Source organism: Macaca thibetana, chromosome 4 (genome assembly GCF_024542745.1).
Source record: "Macaca thibetana thibetana isolate TM-01 chromosome 4, ASM2454274v1, whole genome shotgun sequence".
Classification (NCBI taxonomy): Eukaryota; Metazoa; Chordata; class Mammalia; order Primates; family Cercopithecidae; genus Macaca; species Macaca thibetana.
In genome coordinates, this window is record NC_065581.1 from 43,599,942 (window position 1) to 43,619,763 (window position 19,822).

The following is a 19,822-nucleotide window of genomic DNA, read 5'->3' on the forward strand; positions in this document are numbered from 1 at the left end:
TTTTATTTGAAGATCTTCAGAACCAGGACCTAATGTATATAGTAGGACCTCAATATTTATTGAACCAAACATTACAGAAAATTTGGAAAATGAAAAAACAAGCAGGAAGAATAAAGTCATCTACTTATCACATTCCATCTTTTTTCATTAGCATGTTTATTCTTGATTTCAATTGGTACTCATATGTAGCTTTGTTGCTGTGGTATTCTTTAAATCAAGAGTTTTCTTATTACTGCTTATTTAGTCCTCATAACAGTTTCTAATAGCTGCGGGCACCCTCATTTGTGCCACCATCTTCTTGGACAGTTTCCCCAATATTTGGAGTATCTCTTTAGGGTACTCTACGTTTTAAGAAAGAGTATCCACATTTTAGAGTATCTCTTTAGGATAAACATAAGAAATACATGTTTTAGAGTATCTCTCTAGAATAAACATAGAAATACTGCATCCGCATCTTAGCTTGTTTATTTGTTTTTTGAGATGGAATCTTGCTCTGTTTTCCAGGCTGGAGCGCAGTGGTGTGATCTCAGCTCACTGCAACCTCTCCCTCCAGGGTTCAAGCGATTCTCCTACCTCAACCTCTTGAATAACTGAGACTACAGGCGCCACCATGCCTGACTAATTTATTTTTAGTAGAGACAGGGTTTCTCCATGTTGGACAGGCTGGTCTCGAGCTCCTGACCTCAGGTGATCTGCCCATCTCGGCCTCCCAAAGTGTTGGGATTACAGGCGTGAGCCACTGCTCCCGGCCTGCATCCGCATCTTGGGAGTGTCCCTTGCTTTCGGTCTGATGCATATATTCTATATTCTTTTCTTTTCCAGAGAAAACCAGCAACATGGTGGCAAAGGGATAGATTTCGTTTATTCAGCATTACACTTAGACATTTCCTACTCCATTTATCCTGTGTTAGAGGCATGTCATGGAGATGTCGTAGATTTAGTTCCATACCATCTAGAGCAGTTTCATTGTGCATCCAGCTGTGCTCTGAACTAGCATTCCTGAAAGAGAACTGCTTTGCCTTTTGGTTTTTTGGTTAATTGTACTGGTTTCTTTATTTTAGGATGACTGTCTTAGGTCATTGACGAGATTTGCCGCAGCACACTGGACAGTGGCATCACTTTCAGTGGTGCAAGGACATTTTTGTAAACTTTTTGCATGTGAGTATTAATACATTTATAACATGTTATGGTAATTTCTCATCCTCTGAAATTTTGTTTTTAACGGTACAGCTTCTTTCAATAATGAATTAAATATTTAGTAGTACTGGTTGTCTTATATATAAGCTGTAGCTTATAAATTCTCATGTATCTCACAAGAAGATAAATTTAAAGCAGATTATAAACATTTTAACATATTTTGGCATATGAAATATCCTAATGTATTTTTCTTTAAATCTCTAGCATTGGTGCCTAATGACAGCCATGAAGAACTTCCATGCATATTAGATATTGACATGTTTCATTTATTGGTGGGTATTTTGTAGTTTGGACTTCTATGTCATACTATGTAACTTTACCTTGTTTGGTGAGCAGTGTAGTGGCAGACAGGAAGGAGTTATATGATTTCCTTACCCTTTCTGAGTATAATTCTTTTATGACAAACCTCAAAAAGAAAATATTTAGGAACCTAGTTGAGAGACTTGACCTTGTTTTCAAGACATCCTCTGACTCTTATTTTGCTTTGTGGCTGAGGTCAGTATTTTAACCTCTCTGTGCTTTTAATCTGTAAAGAGATAAAAACACCAGCAACTGGTCAGGTGGTGGTGGCTCATGCCTGTAATCCCAGCACTTTGCAAGGCTCACCCCAGATCACTTGAGGTCAGGAGTTTGAGAGCAACCTTGCCGACATGGTGAAACCCTATCTCTACAGAAAGTACAAAAAATTAGCTGGGCACGGTGTCACACGCCTGTAATCCCAGCTACTCAGGAGGGTGAGACAGGAGAATCACTTGAACCCAGGAGGTGGACATTGCAGTGAGCCAAGATTGCACCACTGCACTCTATCCTGGATGACAGAGCAAGACCCCATCAAAAAAAAAACCAGCAACAGAAGCACTGCTGCTGCCCGATACAGTGCTTTTGTACATTTTCAAAATTCTGGCAGTGTGGTCACACTACTTAGCAGCAGAGAGCCCCTTATAATTCAGGGAAAGGTATGTCCTCTGAGCTGGTACATCCTGGTGCTAAGACACACAGCTATCCAAATAGTGGTTAGTCAAATTTCAGCCCTACCTCAACTAGGTTCCCTTACACAGGATACAGAGTGTACTACCACATCCAGCAGCCCCAAGTGCTGTCCCCTTATTCTCTAGACCTCAGATTCTGCACCTTTAAGTTGATTAGTACCTACTTTATATGACTGTGTCAGAACTCAATCCATGTAAAGCACTTAGAGCAATATATTCCTAATAAATTCTGGCTATTACTGTTCTCATTGCTGCAACTAAAACCACCACCACTTAGAATGCCATGCAGACAGCAGTAGGCCGACAGAGCTAGCATTTGTGTACTTGCCAGCGTTTACATACATTCACACATCTCTACCACGTACATGTAACATACTGTCTCTAGTTTACCAATAGGGAAACTGAGGCCTGATCAGAGATGTTAATTTGTGTAAAAAAGCTCATAAGAGGAGGAGGTAGGATTCATATCTAGATATTTATGGATCCAAAACCCATATTTTTTCAACTGCCTACTCCCTGGAAAGAGTTCAGATATTGTTTTTGTTAACAATAAGCTATGTATAGGAGACCCACTGGATTAATGAAATCATAGTGCCCATCGAGTCCTGTAACTCTTACGGCATTTCATGTAGCCAGTCGTATTGGATTTTCTAACATGCATACCCTTTCTTTAGGAACAAAGATTTCTTAAAGGGAGGAGCTGAACTCAGGAGGGATCACAGTAAGAAAATGGAAATGTGACCGGGTGCGGTGGCTCACGCCTATAGTCCCAGCACTTCGGGAGGCCTAGGCAGGCAGATCACCTGAGGTCAGGAGTTTGAGACCAGCCTGGCCAACGTGGCAAAACCTCGTCTCTACTAAAAATACAAAAAGTCAGGCATGATGTTGCACACCTGTAATCCCAGCTACTCAGGAGATTGAGACAGGAGAATCGCTTGAACCCAGGAGGTGGAAATTGCAGTGAACCAAGGTTGCGCCACTGCACTCCAGTCTGGGCAACAGAGTGAGACTCTGTCTCAAAAAAATAATAATAATAAATCAAAATAAAAGTAAAAGTAAGAAGATGGAAATGTGCTTAGCTGTGAAAGGAAAGGCGATCTGTCTGATGTCCTGTGTTTGGTGCCTAGGTGGGCTTGGTGCTTGCATTCCCTGCGTTGCAGTGTCAGGATTTTTCAGGGATCAGCCTTGGCACTGGAGACCTTCACATTTTCCATCTGGTTACTATGGCACACATCATACAGATCTTACTTACCTCATGTACAGGTAACTCTTGCCTTTTTGTCAGCTTCTTGAAGGAAATACTTGAGTTTTCTGAGTTTAAAAAAAAAGCATTAGAGGAAAAGGTATTTGGATGAGAATAATACCTGAATTAGGCTATTTTTTTCTGTGTATCCTCATATGAAAAGTTTTGAAACATTTCTTTCTCTTAAAATTTCCTAGTAATATGAATCTTTCTAGTTTTAATTTCATACATTGAGTAATATTTGTGTAGGATAGTAATTAAATCTTTTAGAATCTTATGTTTTAGAATGCCAATTTTGTTTTAACTTACATGTTTGCTACTGCCCACATGAATTCATCATTAAATTATGTTTTGCATTCAAAATTCTTGTTTTTCATACACTTTTAAGACTATATTTATTTGATGTTACTTAAAACGTGCCAGCTGGCTGTTTGGTTTGATGGAGATCAATACTGTGCTCCCACTTGAGGGATTAAAATTTTGCATGTTTTCTAAGAATATTTCATGTTATATGTGAGTTTATGAATATATTTGCATGTTTAATGTCTTCAGTCCTTTTGGTAACACTTAATTGAAAAATACAGAGTACTAGTATTTCCTTATCTTTCAGAAGAGAATGGCATGGATCAAGAAAATCCCACTTGTGAAGAAGAATCAGCAGTTCTTGCTTTGTATAAAACACTTCACCAGTATACGGGAAGGTGAGCTAGTTATCTCTGCATGATAACGCATTTCCCTAAATATTGCTAGATGATGATAGCATGAGAAAGGAATTCGTTTGTTAATTAGGGGAAATTGTTGTCTGTTGACATGTTTTTAAAAGAAGATGTGGAGTGATCTGCAGGGCTTTTCTGAGCTATTCATATACTAACATAATTGGAAATCTGGCAGAAAGGTGATAATATGAAGAGCTTCCCACATTTATTTGGCTGTGGAACCCTTCATTTGCTCAGAGGATCTGGCACAGGCTAGAGGACAGATCAAATGTACTTTGGAAAGTTGATATTCTAAAACTTATGTTGTCTCATTCAGAATGGGAATTTAAAACTGCAAGTTAAATTGGCATAATTTTTTTTTTTTTTTTTTTTTTTTTTTTGAGACGGAGTCTCGCTCTGTAGCCCAGGCTGGAGTGCAGTGGCCAGATCTCAGCTCACTGCAAGCTCCGCCTCCCGGGTTCACGCCATTCTCCTGCCTCAGCCTCCCGAGTAGCTGGGACTACAGGCGCCTGCCACCTCGCCTGGCTAATTTTTTGTATTTCTTAGTAGAGACGGGGTTTCACCGTGTTAGCCAGGATGGTCTCGATCTCCTGACTTCGTGATCCACCCGTCTCGGCCTCCCAAAGTGCTGGGATTACAGGCTTGAGCCACCGCGCCCGGCCGGCATAATTTATTTTTAAGGTAATATTCAGTAGTGGCAGGAATAAAATGAAATTATTAGAATTTCATGTATGGTTAAGAGTCATGATTTGCTACAAACAGCAATTCAGTAGTTTGCTTAGCCTTCAACAGTATATATGTCAAGAATCTGTAAAGTCAAGAACCTATAAAAATGTCTGCTTTTGAATAAATTATCCCATTTCTGAGAACCTACAATAACAAAATAATTCAACATACAGAAAAAAACGTATAGGCATATAAAGATGGAAACTCCAGTCAGGCACGGTGGCTCACCCGTGTAACCCCAGCACTTTGGGAGAATGAGGCTGGCAGATTACTTGAACCCAGGTGTTCGAGACCAGCCTGGCCAACATGGTAAAACCCTGTCTCTACCAAAAAAGTACAAAAATTAGCCAGGCATGGTGGCATGTGCCTGTGGTCCCATCTTCTCAGGAGGTTGAGGTAGTCATATCAGCCGGGGAGGTGAAGGCTGCAGTGAACCATCACACCACTGCACTCCAGACTGGACAACAGAGTGAGACCCTGTCTCAAAAAGAAAAAGATGTATATGTGATATTATTTACATTAGCAAAGAATTGAAAGCAATCTAAGTGTTTGCAGGGGGAATAGTTGGATATAGTGGTGAATGTGTTCCAAAATATTATAAATCTATTTAAAATATGACTCCTAGGAGCTGGGTGCAGTGGCATGTGCCTGTAGTCCCAGCTGCTCGGGAGGCTGAGGTGGGAGGATTGCTGGAGCCCAATAGTTTGAGTCCAGCCTGGACTTTTCATTTTCCACATTTTCTCTTTATGTCACTATATTATTTTTATAAATTTTAATAACAGCATTGGAGACTATGTCACCACTTACACCTAGCGTCCTATAATAACACACACCCACTTGCCTGTTAACTCACTCCTTTTAAGCATACATGCCATCAGTTCCAAATGACAGTCAAGTTTGTTTTCACACTGTGCTATAAGTACAGTGACCTTTTCTTAGTAGATTTCCCAATCATCTTTTTTTTCTTTTTTAGTGCCTTGAAAGAAATGCCATCCGGCTGGCATCTGTGGAGGAGCGTCAGAGCTGGAGTCACGCCTTTCCTGAAGTGTTCTGCTTTATTTTTTCATTACTTAAATGGAGTTCCTTCCCCACCCGACATTCAAGGTAATTTACACTTTCTTTCAAAACGTAGGGAGAGTTTGTAATCCTTTACTCTGGCACATATAAAGATCACTTGCAAAAATGAAAATTGACTAAAAGTTCAAAGCATAGCTAATTGACTATGGTGATGTACACATTTATAGCCTAACATGTATGTTTATGCATATGTCTCCATTTATTTGGATCTCAGTGACTGTTAAACTCCTATGTAAATGTTTTTACACCTGCAAAGCACTTCTCCCGTAAAGATCGTAGTTTTGCTTTCAGATGTTAAAATGTTCAGTTATGTATTATTTATAAACAAGGTTCCTCAGATTTGAAAAGGTGAAAACTGACAATTACATGTGATTTTTAACTTGAAACATGCATGGCGTTAAAATTTAGAATACCCATAATTGCACATAAATCTGATTTTAATGTGGGAATTCATTTGCTCTTTCATAGTTGTTTTCCATGTTCTGTTTTGATTCATTCCATAAAAGTAGTATGAAGGTGGACTTGACTATATCTGTGTATCATCACAGTGCCTGGCACTGGCCATAGAATACCTGCATGCAGTGCTACTCTCTGAAAGTTGTCAACTGGCATTTTTCCATTCAGCTAGTTGTTTAGGAACCATATAAAAGAATTTAATCTTCCAGATTATTTGCAGTGATGATTAGAGTTGGTATTTAAATCCATGTCTCATGGTAAAACCAGCTTGTATTTCTGTATTGGTTGATCCTTTTCCAGAGCACCCATACATTATTTTTATCATTTAATGTTCACAATAACCCTGTGCAGTAGATTGTGCAGGCACACCATTTTGCAAATGATAAAGCTGAGACACCAGGACATTGGGACCAGTTTGATGTAGGAGTCGCCTGACTGCTCTCAATGCATTGCGTCATTTTCCATGGATTCCTTCCACGTGCCATTCTGTTAACTTCCTACAAGTTACATACCTGGCAAATTGGAACTCTTTCATCCTTTTTTTAAGCCCTGCTATTGCTTAACTCTCATGCGGAATATGCCCTTAGTTGTTATATGCACTCTTTTCTTGTTCTTCGTTTGCAGTTCCTGGAACAAGCCATTTTGAACATTTATGTAACTATCTTTCCCTACCAAACAACCTCATTTGCCTTTTTCAAGAAAATAGTGAGATAATGAATTCACTGATTGAAAGGTAATGATTATATATTTTTCTTCGTTGTATTAAATAGTTCTATGGAACCAAACTTTAGGTATCACATATGTAGCAAAATTCTTAAATAATGACCCTGGTAGAATTCAACACAAATAAATCAAACTAATGAGTAGGCCTTTTTTTTTTTTTTTTTTTTTTTTTTTAATTTTTTGAGACAGAGTCTTGCTTTTTTGCCCAGGCTGGAGTGCAGTGGCGTGATCTTGGCTCACTGCAACCTCCACTCCCCAGGTTCAGGGGAATTCTCCTGCCTCAGCCTCCCAAGTAGCTGGAATTACAGGCATACACCACCACGCCCGGCTAGTTTTTTTGACCACCATGCTAGTCAGGCTAGTCTCGAACTCCTGACCTCAAATGATTCACCCACCTCAGCCTTGCAAAATGCTGGGATTACAGGTGTGAGCCACCGCACCTGGCCTATGAGTAGGCCTTTTAGGTAAGGATCTGGCTTTTCGGTCAACTTTTTGCCAAGCTAGTGAATAGCATAAACAAATTTGCATGGAAGGGGAATAGTGGTAGAAATGTTGATTTCTTTACATGAACTTACTTGTTAAGGACTCTCTTCCATAGGTTTTTTTGTTTTTGTGTTTGTTTTTAAGAGATGGGGTTTTGCCATTTTTTCCAGACTGCTCTTGAACTCCTGGGCTGAGACATTCCTCCCACCGCAGCCTCCTGAGTAGCTGGGACTACAGGCACATGCCATCACACTCAGCTTTTCATAGATTTTTAAAGCCAAAAGAACTCTTAAGGCTATCTAGTCCAATACTCTGAACTTTATATTTGAGAAAAGTGAAGTCTAGAGAAATTGGCTTGACAATCATGTCAAGTTAGTAACTGAATTAAATACATTGCTGTTCTGTCCACAAAATGGGGGAAAATATTTGCAAACCACATATCTGATGAGGGATTAACATCCAGAATAGGCCAGGCACAGTGGCTCACCTGTGTAATCCCAGCACTTTGGGAGGCAGAAGTGGGAGGATCACTTGAGCCCAGGAGTTCAAGACCAGCCTGGGGAACATGGCAAAACCCCATCTCTACAAAAAATTTAAAAATCAATCAGGCATGGTGACATGCACCTATCAGGAGGCTGAAGTGGGAGGATCATTTGAGCCCTGGAGGTCGAGGCTGCAGTGAGCTGCATGCCACTGCACTACAGCCTGGATGACACATCAAGACCCTGTATCAAAAGAAAAATTCCAGACTATATATATCCAGAATTCCTACAACTTAACAACAACAAAACCCAATTTAAAAATAGGCAAAGGACTTGAATAGGCGTTTCTCCAAAGAAGACAAATAACCAAAAAAGCAAAAGAAAAGATGCTCAACATCAGTAGTCACTGGGGAAATCACACTAAGATACCACTTCACACCCATTAGGTAGGCCATTATTTTTTTTAAAAGAAGAAAATTACAAATGTTTACAAGGATGTGGAAAAACTGGTATACTGGTATCCTCGTGCATGGGATATAGAAAATGCTAGCGCCACTACAGAAAACAGCATGACAGTTCCTCAAAAAGATAAACATAAAGTTACCTTGTGATCCGGCAATTCCACTTCTAGGTACAGATTACAAAATAACGGGAAGCAGGAACTCAGATCAATATTATACACCCACATTTATAGCAGCGTTATTCACGATAGCCAAAAGATGGAAGCAACCCAGAAGTCCAGCAGGTGAATAGATGCACAAAATGTGTGCGCACACACACACTGGACTATTATTCAGTCTTAAAAGTAGGCCAGGTGTGGTGGCGCACATCCATAGTCCCAGCTACTCGGGAGGCTGAGGCAGGAGAATCCCTGGAACCTGGGAGGTGCAGGTTCCAGTGAGACTAAGATTACGCCACTGCACTCCAGCCTGAGCAACAGAGCAAGACTGTGTCTCATAAAGAAAAGTAAAGGAAATTCTCACACATGCTACAACATGGATGAACCTTGAGGACGTGTGCTAAGTGAAATAAGCCAGTCACAAAAGGATAAATACTGTATGATTCCACTTCACTGAGGTACCTAGAGTAGTCAAATTCATAGAAACAGAAAGTAGAATGGTGGTTGCCAGGGGCTGGGAGAAGGAATTTTGCATTTAATGATTACAGAGTTTCAGTTGGGAAAGATGAAAACGTTCTGGAGATGGATGGTGGTGCTGGTTGCACAACAATATGAATGTACTTAATGCTACAGAACATTAGACTTTGAAGTGGTTAACGTGGTCATTTTTATGTTGTATATATTTTACCACACTGAAAAAGAAAAAACAATTTTATTTTTTAAAGTTTCACTCTGTCGGCTGGGTGCGGTGGCTCAAGCCTGTAATCCCAGCACTTTGGGAGGCCGAGACGGGCGGATCACGAGGTCAGGAGATCAAGACCATCCTGGCTAACACGGTGAAACCCCGTCTCTACTGAAAAATACAAAAAACTAGCCAGGCGAGGTGGCGGGCCCCTGTAGTCCCAGCTACTCGGGAAGCTGAGGCAGGAGAATGGTGGGAACCCGGGAGGCGGAGCTTGCAGTGAGCTGAGATCCGGCCACTGTACTCCAGCCTGGGTGACAGAGCGAGACTCCGTCTCAAAAAAAAAAAAAAAAAAAGTTTCACTCTGTCATCCAGGCTTGAGTGCACTGGCACAGTCACAGCTTATCCTCCTGGGCTCAAGCAATCCTCCCGCCTCAGCTTCCCAAGTAGCTGGGACTATAGGCACGTGCCACCACACCCAGCTAATTTTTGTATTTTTAGTAGAGAAGGGCTTTTGCCATATTGCCTAGGCTGGTCTCGAACTCCTGGGCTCAAGTACTCTTCCCGCCTCAGCCTCCCAAAGTGCAGGGATTACAGGCATGAGCACCTGGCCAAAAAAAGTTTTTTTTATTTTTGTTCTTTTTTTTATTTTTGTTTTTATTTTTTTGAGACGGAGTCTCATTCTGTTGCCCAGGCTGGAGTGCAGTGGTGCAATCTCGGCTCACTGCAAGCTCCGCCTCCCAGGTTCACGCCATTCTCCTGCCTCAGCCTTCCGAGTAGCTGGGACTACAGGCGCCCGAGTAGCTGGGACTACAGGCGCCCGCCACCACACCCGGCTAATTTTTTGTATTTTTAGTAGAGACGGGGTTTCACTGTGTTAGCCAGGATGGTCTCGATCTCCTGACCTCGTGATCCGCCCGTCTCGGCCTCCCAAAGTGGTAGGATTACAGATGTGAGCCACCGCGCCTGGCAAAAAAAAAAAAGTTTTATTTTTAATATGAGTGTTCTAGCTCTAGATAATGTTAGCTTGGCATTAATATAGATTAATATTGACTAGTTTTTCTAGAGTATCCAAATTAGTAAGATAATGATGTTTATAGCCACAAATCTTAATATATTTAAGCATTCTTGCTTTTAGAGAATATTTTCCTGATTTTAAAAGTTATAGGCAAAATAGTATTTCTTCAGATTTCTTTTGATGAAGTAAGTATGTTAGGTCAAAAATATTATTTTCCTCTTATTGGCTATGGAGGGGAAAAAATTCTGGTTTTAACCCTTTAAAAGTAAACGTGTTTTGTGTTTTTTCCCCCTCTGTTTATATTAAAGTTGGTGCCATAACAGTGAAGTTAAAAGATATCTAGAAGGTGAAAGAGATGCTATAAGGTGAGTTAAAGATCCTCAAAAACTTGATTGGGGTGGGAGAAAGGGTGGAATCAGGATATAAGTGCTGTATTCCTTCAGAAACTGACTTCTCACGCCTTCAGTGGTTCCAAAAGGTTGAGATATGTTGCCTTCATATTTTCTTCTTAATCTAATGAGAAGAGTCTATCAAAGTCAGAATTATGAACATAAATATACTACATTCTTGGCAGAGAAAGCAAATAACAAAGTTATTATATTTTAGCAAATAACAAAGTTATGTATATTATATATATATATTTGCTTTAAAAAATATAACACATCTCCTAGGTTTTTCTTAGCTCTATTTTTTTCTGTCTTTCATTATGGGAAAACTCTTCAGAAGTGTGAAGAGCAAAATAATGAGGCTCCACATACTTGTCATTCACCTTCAATAACTATCAGTCAAATCATGGCCAGTCATTTCTTATCATTATTTTTCCTTCATTTCTTTTTACATTAATTCTATTCTGATTCTGTAGTAAAGTGTGCTCTACCAGATCCTAACAAGATGTGTCTCAACTGTTATTGTACAGGTTGCACATCTCTAATCCAGAAATCTGAACTTTGGAATGTCCCTATGAGCATTCCTTTTAAGCATCATGTTGGCACTCACAAAGTTTCAAATTACGGAGCATTTCAGATTTCAGGTTTTAACATTAGAGATAGTCAACTTGGATTAACAGTTGAGATGCATTTGTTATGATCTGGTAGAGCATGCTTTACTACAGAATCCAAACAGAAGTAATACAAATATTCCAAACTCTAAAGAAATTCAAAACCCAAAGCACTTCTGGTCCCAAGCATCTCAGATAAGGGATACTCAACCTATATCTCTTAGTTCTGGTAAATACACTGTCCATAAAAGTCAGAAGACTAGAGATTATCTGTCCTGTTTGTTTGCTTTTACACATCCGGAAATAACACTCCAATTTTATTAGGTTGGACCACATGAAATGTCCGTTTATAAGTCAAAAATGGTTGAATATCCAATTTCATGTGATTGCACCCTGATGTCAGAAAACTCTTAATAAATGGAACAGTAATCCTCAACCAGAAGTATACATCAGAATAACCTTGGGAACTTGAAAAAATACTCAGGCCACTACCTACTGAATCTAATTTCTCTAAAGTTAAAGCCCTAGCATGTCTATCGCCTCAAAATTCCCCCAAGTGATTTTGATACGATTAAGAACTACTGTCTAAAATAATCCCCCCTTCCGTTTAACTCCATTTCTTGTCTTGGCAATAGGTAAAGTAGTGAAAGGCCACACCGTGTTACCCGGGCTAGGCAGGTATGTGCACATGGAAGTGCCTCGTAGTATAATATGACCTAAATTAATGGAGCATTTTTTTAATTTTTCCCTTTTTTTCCAGATATCCAAGAGAATCTAACAAATTAATAAACCTTCCAGAGGATTACAGCAGCCTCATTAATCAAGCATCCAATTTCTCGTAAGTTTTGCTGTTAGCATTGAACATCCCTGCCACTGGAAACACCTCTCTACAAAGAATTTGAAGGATTTTGTTGTTGTTCTTTGTTTTGTTTGGGTAGAGAAATCATATTTTAGTACTTTATGAGAGGAGGGAGAGAAAAAAGGGAAAAAAGAAGAAACTTGACCAGGCTCAGTGGCTCACACCTGTAATCTGAGCACTTTGGGAGGCCGAGGTGGGTGGATCACCTGAGGTCAGAAGATCCAGCCTGGCCAACTTGGTGAAACCCTGTCTCTACTAAAAATACAGAATTATCTGGGCGTGGTGGCAGGCACCTGTAATCGCAGCTACTCGGGAGGCTGAGGCAGGAGAATCACTTGAACCCGGGAGGCGGAGGTTGTAGTGAGCCAAGATCGAGCAATTGCACTCCAGCCTGGGTGACAAAAGCAAAACTCTGTCTCAAAAAAAAGAATAACATCTGTAGTACTCTATACTACGTAACTTATAAAAGCATCATTTCACTGTGTTTCAGAATAAGACATGGAATGGGAGTAGGAGGAGCAAGTTCGATTCATGAATGTTTAATAATTACACCTAAAGTAATAACAGCCCTTAGTAATTTTTTTTTTTTTTTTTTTTTTTTTTTGAGACCAAGCCTCACTCTATCACCCAGGATGGAGTGCAGTGGTGCCACCTTGGCTCACTGCAACCTCCGCCTCCCAGATTCTAGTGATTCTCGTACCTCAGCCTCCTGAGTAACTGGGATTACAGGCACGTTCCACAAGGCCCAGCTAATTTTTTTTGTATTTTTAGTATCACCTCGGCCTCCCAAAGTGCTGGAATTACAGGCGTGAGCCACTATGCCCAGCAGTAATTTTTAATATAGTATCAAATATTTAACATACAAGCAGCATAAAGAATAATAGGGGAGGCTGAGGTGGGAGTATCACTTGAGCCCAGGAGTTGGAGGCTGCGGTTAGTCATGATCGTGCCACTGCACTCTAGCCTGGGTGACAGCGAGACCTTGTCTCAAAAAGAAAAGAAGAATATAATAATGTAAGAGCTTAAACATTACCTAGACAGTTGAAGCTCCCCAGCTGTCTCTTCTCTGTTGCCTCTTCCTCCTCCCTCTGAAGATACCTACTATTCTAAATGGAATATTAAGCATTCTATTCCTATACATTAACCATAATAGGTTTATGTTCCTAAACAGCATATATTGTTATTTTGCATGTTTTTATTTTTTACTTTTTTTTTTTTTTGAGACAGAGTGTCACTCTGTTGCCCAGGCTGGAGTACAGTGCTGTGATCTTGGCTCACAGCAACCTTCACCTCCCAGGTTCAAGTGATTCTCCTGTCTCAGCCTCCCAAGTAGTTAGGACTACAGGTGCACGCCACCATGCCTGGCTAATTTTTGTATTTTTAGTAGAGACGGAGTTTCACCATCTTGGTCAGGCTGGTCTCAAACTTGTGACCTCAGTTGATCCACCCACCTTTGCCTCCCAAAGTGCTGGGGTTACAGGCGTGAGCCACTGCACCCAGCTGATTTTGCATTCATTCAGCATTGTTTCTAAGATTTATCTGCATTGACATGTATAACTTTATTGATTTTTCACTGCTCTACAGTATTTTATTATATGGCAGTGGCACCATTTATCTTTTTCTTCTATTGATGATTTTATTTATTTTTTTCTCCAGTTATTGATTCTTTTGAGTGTTTCCAGTACATGGTCTCTGTATATATGTGCAAGGTGTTTCCTATTCCTGATTCTAGGAATAAATTTGCATAGACTGTAGGATATACGCTGCTTTGGCTTTACTTGATATTGCAGAATTCTTTTCTGGGCTGGTGTTTTCTTCACTAGCTTTTTAGCCACTCTTTAGATCAATGACTTGTGGGTTTTTTATCCCTTGGAGGTGCCCCAAATCAGGTGGTGATAAGAGCAGAGCCCCAACTCTGTGCCTTGTGTGTGGATCTCTGCTGTGCTCCCAGAGTTACTGCTGCCAGACTGAGCTGGAAGGGGAGGATGTAGGAGCCTGCACAGCTCACACCTACTCCTGTGGCTCTGGAGTGGGCATCTTCCTGAGGTAAGGACCTGCAGGGGCTTTTTGGCTTTGGATCTGCCTCAGTATCTGACTGTTAGGGTGTCACAGGAAGCTATTGCATTGCCAGGAATTTTGAGAGCACTGTTCTGTGTTTGATTCATTCCAGAAACATGGAGCTCCTTGTCTCCTCACATCTCACATTTGGCCCATGCCAACTCTGTGTTGGTTCTTTTATTGTCACCATTCCCACTCCTCTTCCCCCAACCATAGGCGACAGTTCTGTACTACTTTCTTCACGTCTCCCACTAACATGAAACCTCTGATTTTGTGTACAAATCCAGTCAGAATTACTTTCTGTTGTGTCCTCATGTCCTCATGGCTTTTGGATTTTACCTCCATTCGTACATATTATCACAACTCTACATGCCAGCTTGTGATTAGTGACTACTATGTACTAGGCATTGAGAATGCAATAGTCCGCAGTGCAAAGATCTCTGCCCTCATGGATGGAGCTCGTTTTCTAATGAGAGAGAGGACAAGCAAGACTGACAAGAATTTAGATAGTGACACATGCTAAGGAGAAAAAATAAAGCAGGGAGGGGAATATGAAATGGCAGCTGTGGAGCTAAATTTGAGATTTAATTTTAGTAGATCAGGGAAGGCTTCCTAAGAACATGACTTCTGAGTAAAGCCCTAAAGAAGCGGGAGAACATTCTACTCAGAACATTCTGCACAGTTCCTGGGGTAGAAATATGCCTGCCTGCTCAAGGCAAGGAGGCTCGTGTCACTGGAGTGCTGTGCACAAGTGAGAGAATCCAGGGCCTGCTGTGTGCTGGTGACATCTCTGGGCGAGGTGGAAGCCATTCCAGGGTTTGAAGCAGAGGTGTGACATGAGTGTGGGCTCCTCTGGAGCTTAGGTTGTATCCGCAGCTTAGTCATCCCCCCAGGACCTTGACAATTTCGTATACATATTGGGTCCTCAATAAATATGTTTAATTGCACTGAACTGTTAATGCCAGAAAAATGCAAATCTCTCAAAGGAATCAGGGGCCACAAATTTGTCTCGATTCAACCTATTTCCTAGTTTGTGCACATTTTTTAATGGATAACTTCCTCATAATAGTGGTTTAAATAGCAGTACTATAAGATTTCATTCTATTTAGAACTGAATACAAACGTTGGTTACTAATGTATAAATGTATAACGTTTGGATGATCTCTCTACAGAGTACGGGAATGTCAGGTGCTATTTTTAGCCGGGAAAACCAAAGGCTGTTTTTATTCTCCTCCTTACCTTGATGACTATGGGGAGACCGACCAGGGACTCAGGTAAGAACCCATCCTAGTCAGCTGACTCAGGGCCCGCAGCACCCTTCAGGATGTGTTGACGTCCTGAGGGTGGAGGGCTGAGGTGGTTCTGGAAGAGGTGGCTGTGTTATCAGTGGAGTCTTCCAGCAAGGGTGCCCTGGCAGCCTGGTGTGGTGGTCTTTTCCCAGCCTTCAGAATGCCATGAGGAACATCAGGATAGGTAAGGGAAGAGAATAGGACAGAGTACAGCTTTATTCCATTTATCACTCCAAAGAACTGTTTGAACTGCCATATGGCATCCCAGCCCAGAGCACTCCAGGGATGGCCCACTCTGACTTGTGTGGCCTTGTATAGAGGAGGCCTAGTGTTTGAGAAAATCTTAATTGCTAACAAATGTGCTTATTATACTAAAATCTTGGGGACAAAGATTTAAAACATAGAACAACATAACAATATTTGAGGCTAAGTTACTTCTACTCTGGTAGCTTTAGTGTATTGTAAGCTAACAATTCCCTTCTCCCAAGCACTACTAAAGAACTTCTTTTAGACCATCTCTTTTGTCTAAAGGAGATAGAAGTTTTAACCTCCATAGATATGCCTGTCCAGCCTTGCGTAGCAGATGTTGAAGGCCTAGAAACCCAAGCAAGGTAAGTAGATGAGCTGCCCCAGGCGCTGGACTGCAAGGCTCTGCCCATGTGCCACCCAGTGATGGTGTCCCCTACTGTTCTCAGCATGGGCTGTTAGAGGAGGAGAGTCTGGTTAGTGAGTGAGAGGATGGCTGTGCTCAGAAACAGGAGCAGAGGTACCTGGCTCAGGGCACTGGTCCCAGGCAGGAACCCACCAAAGCTTGCACTTGTGTTTAAATTGGACCTGGAAGTTACTCTCAGTTGATTGCTTCACTGAGAGTGTGGCTGAAAGATTGCATCTGGGGAACGTTTCTTTTCTTTTCTCTTTTCTTTTCTTTTCTTATCTTCGCGCTCTTAGTAAAATCTATGAGGAACATTTTTACTCGTATAATTCTTTCACCCTCTCCTCTGCCCCCTTTCCTTTTTACGTGTTACCAACAAAATGGACAATGAATTGGTAGTTTTAGCCTCTCAACCCAGACCCTCCTGATCCCCCGCAACCTCTATTCCCTCACCTCATTCTGAGTAAGTGTGGTTTGTGTATCTTTCCCTCCTCTTTCAGCATTTATTCCCTTTTACCTGCTCTTGGCAAACAGAGCTAGTATTTTTGTTAATAGCCACAGTCAGCTGCCACACAGAAATGTTGCAGGGAGTCTAAAACCAATAACTTGTAACCTAGCCTAAGTCAGGAAGGGTTGGGTTATAATGGAATAAACAGAACACATTCTGAGTGACATGTGTCTTCTCTTTCTAGACGGGGAAATCCTTTACATTTATGCAAAGAGCGATTCAAGAAGATTCAGAAGCTCTGGCACCAACACAGTGTCACAGAGGAAATTGGACATGCACAGGAAGCCAATCAGACACTGGTTGGCATTGACTGGCAACATTTATAATTATTGCACCACCAAAAAACAGAAACTTGGATTTTTTTAGCCCAGTTGGCTTTTTAAGAAAGAAAGAAGTTCTGCTGAATTTGGAAATAAATTCTTTATTTAAACTTTCCTTCCCAGTTTTATAGTTTCTGGTTCTGAGGACTGATGAAAATCATCTTCCATCAGCAGATTTTCTTGCACTGTTTGCTGTGCCCCTCAAATATAACGTCTTGGGTTTTAAGATCGAGCAAGGAGCTTCTTTTCCTAGATTGGATCCCAGCCCCTTTGTGGGGGTCTGACTGCATAGTCCCAGCCATTATGTGATATTTCACGTTATTGATGATAGTGAACTGTGGGTCTGAAGCTGATTCAACGGAGACAGGAAACAAAGTCTCTGTGGTCTGTTGGGTCATACTTCCTGGTTTCACTGAGTGGCCCAACACTGGGACTGGGTTGGTGTCCCCTCCGCTGACAGGACCTACTCCTAGGAGCAGAGTGGTTGATTGTGAAGGCAGTGTTCCCTTCTCTCCGTTGACTAGGAGAGAGCTGGGGGACACGCATGCGGAAGAAGCCCGTGGGGAGAAGGTGGCTTGCTACTGTGCTGGCTGGTTTTTCAGGGCTGTTGGAGGGTTTTTTTTTTTTTTCTTTTTTTTTTTTTATGGCAAGACTTTTGGCTTTGAGAAAACTCACTTAAAGGGCTTTCCAAAAACTTAGGGTGATCTTAAAAATTAGGATATTCTTTTAGAATTAGGAAGAAAAATTAGGATATTCTAAAAGAGTATGGATTAAAAATTTAGGATATTCTTTGAGAATATCCTAATATCCAGATGAGAAGCCTTCATTCATAAGATCTGGTTGTTTGGGCTGTGGCTGACATAATTGATGTTTATTTTGGCCTCTGTCACATCCAGTTTCTTTAGCTTTTAAGGTAAGCTTCTTTTGGCTTTTTTTCAGATGTTCACCAAGGTTAAGTTTAAAATAGTAGGTATTCTAAAAGAGTATTCTAATTTTCTTATCTGTATTCTTTTAGAATATCCTAATGTTTCAGACAGTAATATTCTCTTGTTATTTCTAAGGCTAAATTGGCAGAGTATATCATCTAAAGTCAAACACTAAAGAAGGTGAGAACCCACTCCCACCCAGCCAGCATTTCCTGGAACAGACAAGCTGCTGCTTCCTTGCTGGCTCACTTAGTGCATTCCTGGGATGGTCTGGCACCCAGGCTTTTTATTCTTTTTGAAGATTGTTCTTACTGAGGTGCCTTCCTAGAACAAGAGCCACTTACAAAATGGCTTATAATTATGATGTACCACACAACTACTATTGTTTGATGTATGATTGCTGAGAGCTTGAATACATGCAGAGAGTGACTGAAGACTTAGTAGAGGAATAAATTCTGAGCCTGTCTAAGGTGGGGCTAAGGAACAAGTGAATAATAAGAGGCTCTTGGATTTTTTTAACCAATGCAAGTGACCCTTTCAATCAGTTTTCTTTGGATTACAAGTTTTGTTCCACTCAGCTACCAGTCAACTAGGCACTGTTCCACAATATAGCAGGAAGAAGGTCAGAAATCCGGACCTGAGGCTAAAATAAGTGAGGATATAGAAGCCACATTCCTCTCCAAGGTAGTGTGTGAAAGAACCGCCCCCTCTTGAGAGGAGGATGACCCATCACCATTCTTGCTTGGGACTGACTCACCCAGCTGAGAGGAGAACCAACAGGAAGAAAATTCACATTTGAATCCAGCTCTCTCCCCCTTTTTCTGGCCTTCATAAGATCTGGTTGGTTGGGCTAAAGGTGGCATAATTCGTGTTTATTTTGGCCTCTGTCACATCCAGTTTCTTTAGCTTTTAAGGTAAGCTTCTTTTGGCTTTTTTTCGTATGTTCACCAAGCTAAAATTTAAAATAATAAGACCAGGTTTCTCTCTCTACAAGCGAATTATAAACATTTTCACCAAATCAAAACAATACTCAGCTTTCCGGCCCGACTTCCTAGGAGCCTGGAGATAGCAAAGGGTGTCTCTGGATTCCATTCTCTGAGAATATCACTGAGCCTGGGAGAAGATGAATTTACATGAAATTGCAACATACACACCTTTTTATTTTCTGGTGTTGAGGTAGTTGTCTTTCCTACCTTACAAATCATGTTAGTTTTATGATTTGTTCTGCATGTTTTATGTTTACTGTAGAAATGTTTATATAACATGCTTTCCGTATCAGGGAAAATCATATCTGTTTATTAAATTGGCTATAACTTTAATATCTGTGGACAACTTGTAAAATTTGGAATGTATCATATGTAAAAAGTTTAAAGATATCCAAATAAATGCTTTAGGTGTTGGCATTACTTTTCGTTAGCATATATCTTTGTTTCGTTTTACACACTTACCTGCCACAGCAGTGTGCCCCGTGTCACCTTGCTACAAATATAGTGGGATATCTGTGTTAGCTTTAAATTTAAGAAGCTTATATTATTAGTGTCAATTATGGCCATTAGCCAAACTATCTTGACCTTCCCAGATAAAGTGTGATCATCATTTCAGCTGATTAATTTCATATTCATTAGCCATGACAGCGTGTGACCTTTCTGGACCATTTCGGAGCTCAAATCACTGGGAAACAGGGCACTCCAAGACCTGTGTCTGGGTTTAAACTCCTGTTCATCCTCACCTGGTGATCTCAAGGTCCTTGTCCTTACATACTCCCCACTTCCTGCTTTTGAGAGAGAGATAGGAAGGCAGCT

At 40.8% G+C, this 19,822-nt stretch overlaps 1 protein-coding gene across 5 annotated transcripts in view; it reads left to right on the forward strand.

The window, feature by feature from the left end:
• Positions 1-19,426, forward strand: part of UBR2 (ubiquitin protein ligase E3 component n-recognin 2) — a 129,177-nt gene extending 109,751 nt beyond the window's left edge. For 4 of the 5 annotated variants that reach the window (XM_050786885.1, XM_050786887.1, XM_050786884.1 and 1 more), the window contains 11 exons: positions 1,062-1,158; positions 1,402-1,469; positions 3,314-3,449; positions 4,040-4,130; positions 5,845-5,975; positions 7,029-7,137; positions 10,720-10,776; positions 12,169-12,246; positions 14,143-14,313; positions 15,498-15,599; positions 16,959-19,426. In XM_050786885.1, coding sequence (XP_050642842.1) covers positions 1,062-1,158; positions 1,402-1,469; positions 3,314-3,449; positions 4,040-4,130; positions 5,845-5,975; positions 7,029-7,137; positions 10,720-10,776; positions 12,169-12,246; positions 14,143-14,313; positions 15,498-15,599; positions 16,959-17,100 — 1,182 coding nt within the window. In that variant the 3' untranslated portion in view covers positions 17,101-19,426. The remainder of the gene's footprint in view (positions 1-1,061; positions 1,159-1,401; positions 1,470-3,313; positions 3,450-4,039; positions 4,131-5,844; positions 5,976-7,028; positions 7,138-10,719; positions 10,777-12,168; positions 12,247-14,142; positions 14,314-15,497; positions 15,600-16,958) is intronic. The other variant, XR_007724873.1, reaches the window with a different exon arrangement.
• Positions 19,427-19,822: the final 396 nt, after the last annotated feature.